Here is a 13,037-nt window from a genome sequence, read left to right as displayed (position 1 = left end):
GCAGGAAAAATGTTTCCCTATAAAAAGATATCAAGAAAGAAGAATAAAAGTCAGCTCGTGCGTGCTGTAATCGCTGTTCTCGTGTCAGCTTGTTACTATTAGATGAGCTGAGATGCAGTCTTGGGACGACTGAACCGTGCGCTCATCCAATTCCTCATGATCTTATGTAAGATTTATATAACAGCATTCATTGTACAGTATACAAACCAAGTGCATCAGTATATTTCTGGGATATTTCCCTCCGCCAATACACTTGATTCAAATGATCCGGATTTGTTATCCGGCTCCTGCAGAGCAGAGCTTGCTGATGATCTGATCGTTTTAATCAGGTGTGTTGGAGGCGGGAAACATCTCAAACATGCAGGATAGTGGCCCTCGAGGACCGGAATTTGACGTGTGCTCAGATACAAAAGAGGGTACAAGCATAGAATCGTTTAAGGCGGGACTCTAAAAAAAAACAAAAAAAACAAACATATATACAAATGAAATAATAAATAAAAAACATCAACTACAGACAGACAGAGCTTTGAACACATGCAAAAAATAAATTCAATACGACTGAACACATAATTGCTATCATGCATTCGTATACAGTGGAACCTCCATAACATACACAGCAAAAATTCTCTGGCTGCTCAGTACAACATCATCGGAACAATTAATGAAATATCACAATTCCGAAAGTTCCTCTAAAATGCCAAACAGTGTTGGTACTTTTATTTTATTTGATTTCACAGAGATTAGTTTCTCTGTGTAGTTTTATACAATTGTGAGGCCGCAGAGATTTTGAATTGCAATCCTAAAAAATTAAAATGTGTGTTTTTTTTTTAAATTTGTGCAATAACACAAGATTTATTTTCATTTTCAATTTATTTATTAAACATTTCCAGTACACTTTTGATGATTCAACAACATGATATTAAAATTCGCACCACTTGGGACTCAACATGTGGACGTATTGTGTGGAGGTTCCACCATACCTTATGTGACCGAATCTATATATTTCGGTGCTAAAATATGTAGTTGCTCCAGTAAGCGAAGTGTATTTAAGGATTATGCTGTTTAAATAAAAATGGATCTTACATTATGTGAATACTCCAAAAATACGGAGATAAAATGCATCCTTTGTATATACAGACATGAATCACGTGCAGGTACAATGTTCCGACGAAATTGTTTTAATAATAACCTGATGTATGTTCAGTTTTGTAAAAAATCTTACCGAGATTTATTAAGTTGTGATGACAATTGAAAGATGGGGAAAAAAAAGGGTTCTTTTTTTAATCAACAATTTCCATTTTAGTAAACGCCTTGAAATTCTGTACTTGGTATTGAACAATTCAACCAAAACTTTTTCAATTTTTAAATACAAAATGAATCATAACAACATAACAGTACAGTATCGTCAATTATATGATAAAATAATACTGTTATCGTCATTCGAATTCCCTTTGAAAAATCATACATTTATTCGACTGCTTTCTAATGACCATATTTGGTTCTAAGACAAAGTTATGATTTCATACTTTTGCTGGCAGTTGTTTTCTTCCTGCGGTTTGGGCTCGGTGTGATGCAGCTCAATAAAGAGGAAGTAAATTGCGGCTCCCACTGCGCCGCCAACCAAGGGGCCGAACACGGGGATCCACCACCAACATCCTCCAGCCCTGCCAGAAAAACACATCCACGTCGATCGTCACCTCACAGAGCGTATTTCCGTAATTGGTGCTCATCCCTCATTTAGGCTCTCAATGACAAAGTGAATTTACAGTAAAAAAAAAAGTGAGCATAAATATCACCCATTTTTTAAAAATTATTTAATTAAATATTTTTGGGAAGATTTCTGCTGATTTGTTTTTTTTTTTATGCTGTCCACACGTTTGCTTATTAATTCAATTTGTAATAAATAACACAGCGTATATTATATTAGATACAAAAGCATGAATCATGTGCTCAAAAAAGAAACCCTGCGTACTTCCAGTCAGGCCGTGAGCAAGAATATTGATGTCAACATGGACTGGCGCAGGTAAGCGGGCCGTCCTTATCCCTGATTAAAGTCAAGTCTTCTAATAAGCAGCTCTGTGTCTGCTGCATGTGTCGTCATCGTCACTCCGGCGGACTATTTAAGTGAGTGATTAGTGTCTAATATTGTAGCACAGCAGGTGAACGCAGACAGGTTGATTTAAATAAAATAAACAAAAAGAAAAAAATGAACATGTGATTGGGTGTGTGTGTGTGTGTGAGGGGGGGGGGTGTTTTGTAGCTCCTGGAGGCTCCCAGGAAGTCCAACGCTGTCGGCAGGCAGCGTGCCACTGGATTATCCACTTATGTGCCGCCTCATTGAAGGTGATCCGTCCAGGACACTGGCTCACTTGGTCGCAGTGAGCACACAATTTACACTAATGTGGGATGCATATTTTAAATCTAAATTAAATTATATATGGGAGGGGGGGGGGGGGGGGTCCAAAGAGTCACTTTACAATTTTCAAAAATGCATTACAAAAATAGAAATGGGCACAGTCGCCAGGAAGTGTACTCAAGTAGGAGAAGAATTAGTTTAGAATATTATGACTCAGGTAAAAGTAAAAAGTGATACAGATTGAAAAAAATAAAATAAAATAAAATAAAATAATAATAAAAAAAAATGCTATACAAGTCGCACCAGGCTAGATGCCGCAGTTTTCTGCATGTACAGAATGATTTTGTACTGTGAATGCACATAAAAGGTACATAAACAGATTCTTAAAACGGCAACTACTTTACGAATTAAAACAGAACAGACCCAAGAGAAAAAAAAAAAAAAATCGAGATTTATTTAGCGTATTTTCTGAACTATAGAGCGCCCCCTACTGGTGAAAGAAAAAAACACAGAAAAGATGCACCGTTGTATTAGCCGCATGGTTCAAAATTGAGGAAAAAAGTAGTGGCTCATAGTCCGGAAAATATGGTACTTGCGTAAGAGGAAGTATAAAACGTATTTAGTAAAAAAAAATAAATGAATAATAAATAAATAAATAAATAAACCCGCAATCCCACCCCCAGATAAATGGAAGAAAATGGACGGATGAATTTGATACAAGATTAAATGTGCAGATGTTCAACAGAAAGTAGAGGCAAGAGCTTAACGTGTACGTGCATGCATCAATATGAGCATTTTTTTTCAAGTCTTTAAGCCATATGGTGATTAAGATGGACATCCATCCGTTCATTTTCTAAAGTGCTTTTTCCTTTTTAGGGTTGTGGGTGAGTGGAAGCCATGTACACCCTGGATTGGTTGCCAGCTAGTGATGGGAAAATCAAGCTTCAAATTTGCTTCATGAACCAGCTGCTGTATTTTTAAGTCCTCTAGATGGCACTGTTGGTTTAAACAAAGGGTTTAAAATCGCCAAAGTGTGCTTTCAGCAAAATGTTGAACAGCGAGTGCCATCTACTGGAGTCCAAAAAGACTACAACTGGTTCATGAAGCAGATTTGAAGCTTCATTTAGCCATCACCAGCGCCAGCCAATCACAGGCTCTCCATTTCGCCTCTTTGTCTTGAATGAGTACATATGTAGATGTCATTTTTTCTTGTTTTTGATTCTTTTAATAAATTGGCAAAAATCTGAAAAACATAATTTTCACATTGGGTGCTGAATTGTGAAGTAAAAAAAAAAAAAATAAATAAATAAGGCTACAACCTAAAATGTGGGAAATTTCAGTCACTGTGAATATTTCCCGAACGCACCATATTATTGATGTCAATATTTCTCATTTGTCACCGCAAAACAATGCCGTCGTCATTTGGATGAAGACGCAACATGACCTGGAGATTGTTTACGCGACGTTATTGCTGGCGCTTCAAAGCGCCTTCGTGGATGGAAAGTCGCCAAGAGGGTTTTAGAAAGTCTGCCGCAAACGAGTCACTGACACACCAACATGTCATCCATTAAATGAGTCCAGATGAATGCGGTCCAACTTTCCAGGGACTTTGTCTGAGCGGCAATTCAAGATTAACTGCGTGGCTCAGGAGACTTCTCGAGCTGATCGATATGATCCGCTCGCTCATTTGAGAGAGCGGAAAAGAAGTCACAAGAAATTTTAGCATTGTGTTTAAATATTGTTGAGTTTGAAGTACATAAATATAGTATCTCCTATAAAAACAGATGGGCAGGACCTAATAAAGACGGAAATTTAAATTAGGGTTCATGGGCTTGGTCATGTTATTTATATTAAAAAAAAAAAGAAGATTTTTCAAATAACCTAAAATTTTGCTTTGTTTTCTAGTTCTGTAAAATCATGTGAATAACACACACCTGTGCATAATACGCCCACTAAGAGCAGTTTTAATTTTTTTTTTTTGTGTATAATACGGTCCACCTAATTTGCTGGTATGCTTTATTATCAGATTGAATGACTTAAATAAATAAATATTCTAAACATACCAAGAAAGTGTTCATCTTTTTTAAATCTACATTAAAAATATATATATCTTCCTATAACTATGATTGGGTTCTTTCGAAATGTTTTTAAAATCATGTGTCAAAAATCTTTTTAAGTAAGCTTTTAGTTTTTTCACACTATACTTTTAAATAAATTAATAATTAATAATAATTTTTTTTAAATTTTGTGATTGCATTTTTTTTTTGACATCTTTGCACTGCCTAAGTACTTAATGTGAAAAAGTTCTGTTTCTTATTAAGAACCTATATTATCTTATTCTTTCTTTTTTTGTTTTTTTATTAACTTAGTGTGATTCACATTTTGCAGTAGTTGCAGCACAATATGTATTATTGTAAGAACTCCGTCATCTCCATGAGAAACGGGGATACATTTGTGAAAACAATGTGCACTCTGACTTCAAATGCGATCAAGTGAAGTCAAAGTAGCAAAAAGTAGCAAAGCTATTATGTGAAGTCTGATGTGACTGCCGGGTGAAGACACTTTGGTATGATTAAAATCCTTGAATATTTCATCGCGCTGGCAGCCATATGCGCTGTGTTCTCCTGAATGCCACGGTAACGTTTCAAAATGCAAAAATACACGAGTGCTTTTTGAAATATTAATAACAAAGAGAGTGAAAGGAAGAGATGTGCAAGAATATATTGCGGGAGTGTGAGCAAGCAGTGAGCCGGGGCCGCAACACTGCACCGAACGCGTGCTCACAGCGTCGGCTTTTTATGACCAACATTTCCAAAGCCAACACAATAAACGCATAACAATTGCAAATACAATATTCTCTTTTCTTTTATGTGAACCATGAGTGCGGTGGAAAACATGAAATGTTTGCTTGTGGTTGCGTTAAAACAATCAACCAATAAAATTGTGACATGGGTAGTTGTGGCGGTTCCCCCAAGAACAGGAAAATCTGGAATGGATATTGCGAGGATCTCTTCAGCAGGCCTGCAGTCATTAAACATTTTACAAATGGATTTTTCTACCCATTAAAAAAATATATATTTTAACTTATTAAACAAGAAGATTCGGTTGTCTACTTGGGTTCTCTCAGAAACTTGGAAAGCGTAATCCATGCCTTTGTTCCATCTCGGCTAGATTACTGCAATGCACTTTACTTTGGAGTCAGCCAGCCCTCGCTCAAGCGCCTCCAACTGGTCCAAAAAGCTGCCGCTCGCCTTTTAACTGGATCTCAGAAGATGAATCACATCACCCCAATCTTTATCTCTCTTCACTGGCTCCCAGTGCACTTTAGAGTTCGCTTTAAGATACTTCTGTTCGTCTCCAAAGCTTTAAATGGCCTCGCTCTAGCGTACCTCGCCGAGCTCCTCCACGTCAACGCACCTGCCCGCTGCCTCAGGTTTGCGGTAGCGATGGGAAAATGAAGCTTCAAATTTGCTTCATGAAGCAGTTGTTGTATTTTTTGCGTCCTGTAGGTGGCACTGTTGCTTTAAAAAATGTCAAGTCAGTGTGCTTTCAGGCCAATGTTGAACCGAGAGTGCCATCTACTGGAGTCCAAAAATACTACAAGTGGTTCATGAAGCAGGTTCGAAGCGTCATTTACCCGTCACTAGTCTGCGGTACAAATGCAGCTGGAGGTAACGAGGACTAAGCGCAGCCTCAGGGGGGGATCGTGCCTTTTCTGTTGCCGGTCCTTCCCTATCGACTGAGCTCCCATTAAATGTTAGGCAAGCCCCGCCCCCTCTAAGTCCACTTTTAAAACCTGCCTGAAGACACGTTTTTATTCTTTGGCTATCGATGCAACATGAGAGTGGCGCAGTTCTGCTCTTCTTCTGGTATCGATTTTTTATGCGTTTTAATTTGTGTTCGAATTTCCTGCTCATTTAGATTACAGAATAAGCGCTTTGTTACAGCTCCAGCTGTTGTGAAATGCGCTTTATAAATAAAGTTGTATTGGATTGAATTGTATCCTCACGTTGCACACTATTATGTTGGTGATTTTAAGTGTGAAGTGTAGACTTGGTTGTTGCGGTAGCTCAGGTTAGCGTCTGGCTAAGTGCGACCCGGTGACTGCGTCAATACTCGACCACAAGAAGCGGCAAAATTGCAAATGTTGGTCACGTAATGAATTCAACTCCCACGTCAAGCGCATCTCCTCCGATTACCTGAAGACATCCCATCCCCATCCCGCCAAGGCGGTGAAGAGTCGCGGGCTGAGATCTCGCGCAGGGTTGATGGGATAGCCGCAGTTCAAGCCCATGGACACGGCGATGGCCAGGATGATCAGGCCGATGCATAGCGGCTCCATGCCTCTGGGGGCGCCGATGTTCCTCGTGTCCGTTATGGCCAAGATGCACAGGATCAACGCAGCACTTCCTGCCACCTGACAAGACACGCAAGTCGTCGGTCCAACAGAACAGCAAATCGCAACGGGCGAAACTAAGATGCTTTAGACAAACGTATGAATGTTGACATGCAAATGAGACGGCCGTTGATGTTGCAAACCAAACATGCATATCGAGAACAGCATAGTGCGGAATTTTTCACTCATCAGCAAACAAAGTCACATCAACGTGAACATTTGTGCCCACGGGTGCGCGGGATGTATGCTCTCAAGCATCCTTGCATGCTCTAGTAGCTTTCACATACAGTCCAGTTCGTGTCGCGTAAGATTGTTTGCGCTCGTCATCATCAATAATTCCATATGGTAACCAAAAGCACTCAAAGACCATAAGTCAAAGTTTTTGTCTAACCCGGCAAAAAATAAAAGCACGTCGGTACAGGTGCAAAAAAAATATAGATCATAAAAAAATAAAAAATAATAATTCGTTATTACCTGGTCAAGGAATCCATTGAGCGTCGAGAGATGTTTTGCAGGATAAGACGCGAATATGCCAGCTGTGGCGTTCTCGCCGGTAACGATGAATTCGCCGTTGCTATATTCCATTAACGCATCTATGAGGAAAAACACATGCAGTTAAAAAAACAAAAACGGCAAATAGCACTCAGAGGAAATAATTCATATTGGATCCTCTCGTGTCAACAAAACAATACCAGAAAGATTGCGCAATAGTTGTCATTAAATCACAAATAATTGACCTTTTTTTTAATTAATTATTTTTTTTCATTTTTAAATTTAATTTTTTTATTTCATCTATCTGATAATAACGACAGAATTTTAATCTGCTTCTTTCTTAGAATAGCATGGTACCTTTAAATGCCTTTAAAAAAAAAGTCATGTCCTCCATTTGCATTTATCCTTTTGGGAAGAATTATTTCCAACTATGAACGACGATTGAGCGAATGAGACATTTTTACTCACCATAATTCAACAAATAGACACAGCAGGCCCCTGCAAAGGCCCCCAAAAACTGCGCGGCCACATACACGGGAAACTTCTTCCATGAGATCTTACCCAGCATCGCCATAGCCAGCGTGACCGCCGGGTTCACGTGGGCTCCTAAAGCAAACACAACCACAAAGCGCACGATCATCGCTCTGGAAAAAAAAAAAAAAAAAAAAAATGCCTTACTTCTGAGAGATAAAAAAATATATATATATATTATATGATATTATAATATATATATATATTAAATTGTACATTTAATGAAGATGCAAAATTCAAAATAAAAATGTAGCTGTATTGTTCAATATGGATGAATTAAATTAATTTTTAAAGTGCTCTATAAATAAAGTTGAGTTGAGTTGAGCATTGCCAAGGTATCGGATCAGACTCGCTCTCAGCCGATATTTAAAATCAAGTAACTCAGCTCGGGTGCGGTGCAATGTGAGCAGGACACCCCTAGAATTGGAATCTTTAGTCGGAATCTCAAGGAGAAATTAATTTTGAAAAATTTGCTTCAGAAAAACAAACAGTAAGTCGTGAAAATCTGAGACGAGAAAAAGACGCTTGGATGTATTTCTGCTGCGTTTGAGATCGTCTTTATTTGTATTTCGTTTTCAAGGTGCCAAACTGCAAATAAAGTGAAGCATCCATCCGAAAACATCCCGCCTGTTGGTCGAGCTCCGCATAGCTACACCCTTCGTCGACATTATCGCCCCCCCCCCACCTTCCTAAAAAAAAACAAAAAAAAAACAGAGTGAACAACATTCCATCCAAATGTTGTGGACCTGCGCTGACAGTGTGGGCTCATTTATTTAACACTCTGGGATCTCCGTTTTGACCTTTCTGTGGTGACACCGCTGGGGGGGGTGTCAAGCATGCGGCCATTGTTCCTCTCCCCATCCTGTTCACAAACACCGGCCCGCAACAACGGAGCCAGAAGCGGCGGGCCCAATTGCATGCGACATAATCTGTCCGAAGCGGCTTAAGGCACACGTAGAGCGCGGGTCATTAGAGTGACCAGGATGTGTCACACTTGCGCTCCGTCGTCCTCGTCCAAAATGGGCGACTACAAAGAGGAGACAATTGTGTTTTCCTCGCTGACGGGGGGCCTCCCCCGCCAGGGAAGCCTTGAAAGGCAGGCTGGTCACACCTGACCCCCCCCACCTCCACCCCCCTGCCTTCCTCTCTGGAGACCCATGCCCCAGTAAAGCTCATTAGTCCAATACCTACGATCATCTTCAGACATGTCGTCCCACAGAAGCTTCCCACTGTGCTGTCGACCGCGGGGCCCAATGGCCCAGTCATGCAGCAGAATCTCTCCATATATTAACCTCCTTGTCCTCTCAAGCCTTACCCCTACTACTTTCATGAACTACGGAGAGAGCAACCACACAGTCAAACCAACGACGTGCGGACCGCTTACACTACGTCGGGTGGATCAGAATCCGAATCACAATTTATGGGCCGACACAAGAAATGTGGTTCCAGAACAACCGTCTTACAAAAAATATTTTTCGACAACTCGCGGCACTTTCGGTCCAAGGCAGAGGTGGGCAAACTTTTTGATCGGCGGGCCACAATGGGTTCTAAAATTTGACAGAGCTGGATGGAGTGTTTTGGTAACCTCACCTCATCGGAGAAAAAAAAATACATTTAATTTGAAATGAACGTGAACAAAAGCATGACAACAATATGTATGTCTTTGATTTTTTAAATGTTTTTTATTTATTCATTGTATTTTTTTTACAAGTTCAGCGGGCCGGATTAAAACGTTTAACGGGCTGCATGTGGGCCCCCGGGCCGTAGTTTGACCACGCCTGCTCTACGTTCATCCAGCTCACCTAAGTGAAAATAAGTGGTTGGCCTAAAGAAAATGAATGGCTCTTGCGCGAGTTCTAAAGTTGTGTGAATACTGATGATGCACAATTGGATCTTATTTAATAATTTTATGACTCATTCTTGATTTCAAATATGTTGTTTGGCGTTTTAAACTATGGGGAGGGACAAACGATTAGGTACACCTTCATGACATCTTTGATTTGGGCCTTTCTGCCCGGCTCACGTTTAAAAGTTGCAATCCAAACATATCCCGCAAGTTGCAACAAGGTTTTCCGCTTTTGCTTCAATTGAAGCTTTTCTGCTTCTGAGAGAAGGAAATGAATGAACATTCACTCTGATTACAGTTTAAAATTTAATGACGTCCATTTATGATATTCTGCAAACCCACACTTGGCACTGTTGCTTTAAATAAAGCGTTTAAAAAATCAAGTCAAGTCAGTGTGCGTTCAGCCCAATGTTGAACCGAGAGTGCCATCTACTGGAGGCCAAAAATACTACAAGTGGTTCATGAAGGAGATTTGAAGCTTCATTTTCCCATCACTAGTGTTTCATAAGTTCCATTTGGAAAGAGGTTTTTCAGACTTTCCCACATCGAGACGCTTCACTGCTCCAACAATTTATGCTCGCCATGGCAAATTTCTCCAAACGAGATCTGTTCTTCGCAAAGCACGCAGCGAAAGTTCTGCTCCTCCCACCACTGAACGTAAACAATCAACACCTCCCAGCAGGCTTCCAAAAAAAGTCTCTTTGCAGGGTTGCCCTGGACAGAACTACAGTCGGGGAGAGTAAAACATCTCGCCAGGTGGCAATTTTGCAACACTGCTCGATTGTCAGTTTGGGAGCCTTGGGAAAGCATGTTTACAAAAAAACGTCAAAGCCGACTGTCAAATGCGGATGCGTCACGTTTGTCCAAATTATACCTGAAACTAAATAGAAAGTGACTTTGACACACTCTGATGTAAAAAAAAAAAAAAAACGAAACAACACTGGACAACAGGAAAATGTAGCTGCCCCAGTTATTATTCATTAAATTATTAACCCGCCTTTTTAAATTAAGTTTTTAGTGGCATATTATCGCCTCCACCACAATTTGGGACGTGTAAGCAAACTTTGTGTCCAGGTGCTTTTACCTGAAACCCCTCCTGCAATATAGGCGGCCATCATAAGTCCCAGAGTGAAGCCAAGGTGGATGGACAGGGGCTCCCCCAGCGCCCCCTTGCTCAGAACTGCCTGGGCCACTGAACCACATCCAAAGAGCTGCGAGACACACAAGGACGACAAGCCACTCATTGTTGTTTTTTCTTTTTTTTCTCCACCAATTATAGCCAGCCTTAAGATCAGCCCCTCGTCTAACAACAGCCTCCAACTGCCAGCCACAATTTGTCGGAGCAAAATAAAGAATCCCCCCACTTAGTTCGGACAAAACAAATGAGAGCAGTCATCCACACATAAAAAGGCTGCACTAATGGGTCACAGTCATTGAACTTAGGTGCTGACAGGTGGAGGTGAGAAGAAGTGGCGAAAAAGCGGACAAATATATCAAATGGAAGGACATTGGAAACGTTGAGATGCTGAAGATTTTGTCTCCACATCAAAGCGCGAGACGTGGATGTGACAGACAGCAAAGTCCCAAGAGAGGTTGCGAGACAACTAATTAGCAGCCTTAAAGCGGAGGTTTAAGTTGAATGACAGGTGCAAGCAGACAGACGGGACAGCTACTCACTATCAGGACAAAAATCCCCAGAAACTCCGCCAGGAACTCCTTGAAGATGTCTCGCCTGAGGGCAAATCGCGCCTTCCACTTCCTCCGGCACTCGCTCTCCATTTCTCCTGGTGCCGTTGTGTGCTCCTTCCACACAATAAACACATAACGAGAAGGAGAGGCGAGAAGCGACGATGCTCGCTGCAGGTTGCCGCCTCCCACTCCATGCTGGAGACTCGATGCGATGCAGTTCTCTTTGTCACCACTAGTGGGGACACTTTTGACACCTAGTAACACCACCAAAAATAAATAGAAAAATAAATAAAAATACTTAACTGTCCAAGCAGCACCACCAGGACCTAGAGTGGTAGCTTAAGGAGTGCATTTAATGCAATTTTTAACCAATGTAACATTATGCCTATTTTGAACATCAATGTTGCACTTAAATATAGGAATAAAAAAAAAATCTTACTTCAAATAATGTTAATTATAAAGTGCTGCATGTAAAAGTTGAATGTCATTCGTGCCTCAATAAATGTTTAAAAACAAAGATAAAATGCAAATATATTTGAGCAAATAGTTAAATAAATGTGAACTATAGTCAGGCAGCCACATACTATTTGGGGAAGCCCGCTAAGGCTATCAAAATTTTTAAGAATTGCTTATTCGTCTGATGATCATGTCAGTTAATCCGATAAAAAAAAAAAAAATAAACAGGAGTAATATTAGTGGAAATACAATAAAAAATGCCCTCTGTATCTTTGACTTTAAGTGTCTATGGCTTTAAAATGGACAGCCTGGCATTTTGAGTGGAATGAGTGTCAGGAAATGAGAATTTGGAGTTGGGGGGCTGCAGGGCTCCAGATTAACGTAAAATGATTGGCTTTCCAGGGCGAGCATCTTTCCCATTCCAAATTCAAACCATTCAGCTCATTTAGAACATTTTAAGAACTATTTGCCACGCTCCAATTATTGCGACATTTCCAACATTCCAGACAGGAGGTGAAAGGATTAATCGACAACTAGTTGATTATAAAATGAATCTATAATTATTTTTGATAACTGATAATTCGTTTAGATAACTTTTCTAATTTAAAATTGTCCAATTGTTCACATTTCATCTTTTGAAGACTAAATACTGTCCAATTTCTGTAGTCCTCCCTGAAAGCTGATCGTCTGTGCCTTGAAACAAAATAAAATATTTGCTTTTATTTTTCAAAAAAAGGATCAACATATTTTTTTTCAATTTCAATTTCCTGGTGGCCAAAACAATTAAGTGAATCATAATTAATGTTTGTGCAAATTCTGCACTCTCAATTTGAAATTTTTTCATGGAGCAAAAACAATACTACAAAATGTGTATCATAAAAAAAAATCACATTATTTCTAATTTTATATATATTTATATATATATATATATATATATATATATATATATATTAATGATATACATTTCGTATAATTATATTTGCTCCATTTTGACGTATCAAGGGTTAAATAAAAAAAGATGAGAAGTGTGCTTTCCAAGTCGGGGCCGCATCCATCCAACAGAGGGCGCTCCATGAATACGTTTAAGAGATCCGACTGAGTTTTGTCCCCCCTCCCCCCCCTCCCCCCCCGTCCGCCCGCCGCCTTATCTTCCGTTCACTTGGCGTTGTGAAGCGCTCAGGCGACAGGCTTCGAGGATGCTTGTGTTTGCAATGCATTCATCATTGTCACTGAGTCTATGCGTGCTCTTCTTTGAAGTTGAGCACGCGCAC

General features: G+C 40.0%; 1 protein-coding gene across 1 annotated transcript; it reads right to left on the bottom strand.

Moving 5' to 3' along the window:
* Positions 1-235: 235 nt before the first annotated feature.
* Positions 236-11,517, bottom strand: aqp9b (aquaporin 9b). Its single transcript, XM_088295962.1, has 6 exons — positions 11,299-11,517; positions 10,706-10,832; positions 7,713-7,850; positions 7,227-7,345; positions 6,556-6,773; positions 236-1,664 (listed from the first exon to the last, which is right to left on the bottom strand). The coding sequence occupies exons 1-6, from the start codon at positions 11,398-11,400 to the stop codon at positions 1,502-1,504; spliced, it is 867 nt and encodes a 288-aa protein (XP_088152088.1). The 5' UTR covers positions 11,401-11,517; the 3' UTR covers positions 236-1,501.
* Between the last annotated feature and the right edge of the window lie 1,520 nt (positions 11,518-13,037).

Source organism: Idiotropiscis lumnitzeri, chromosome 5 (genome assembly GCF_059441095.1).
Source record: "Idiotropiscis lumnitzeri isolate Australia: NSW breed Sydney's pygmy pipehorse chromosome 5, RoL_Ilum_1.0, whole genome shotgun sequence".
Classification (NCBI taxonomy): Eukaryota; Metazoa; Chordata; class Actinopteri; order Syngnathiformes; family Syngnathidae; genus Idiotropiscis; species Idiotropiscis lumnitzeri.
The sequence above is the reverse complement of the archived record's forward strand: the minus strand, read 5'-3'. Positions and strand labels throughout refer to the sequence as shown.

Bases quoted from the DNA above. Each gene is read 5' to 3' on its own strand.
- aqp9b (XM_088295962.1), bottom strand. From the start codon at position 11,400: ATGGAGAGCGAGTGCCGGAGGAAGTGGAAGGCGCGATTTGCCCTCAGG. The intron at 7,851-10,705 runs GTAAAAGCACCT...TGTTTGCTTTAG, and splicing joins TATTGCAGGAGGGGTTTCAG to GAGCCCACGTGAACCCGGCG. The intron at 6,774-7,226 runs GTAATAACGAAT...GTGTCTTGTCAG, and splicing joins TCAATGGATTCCTTGACCAG to GTGGCAGGAAGTGCTGCGTT.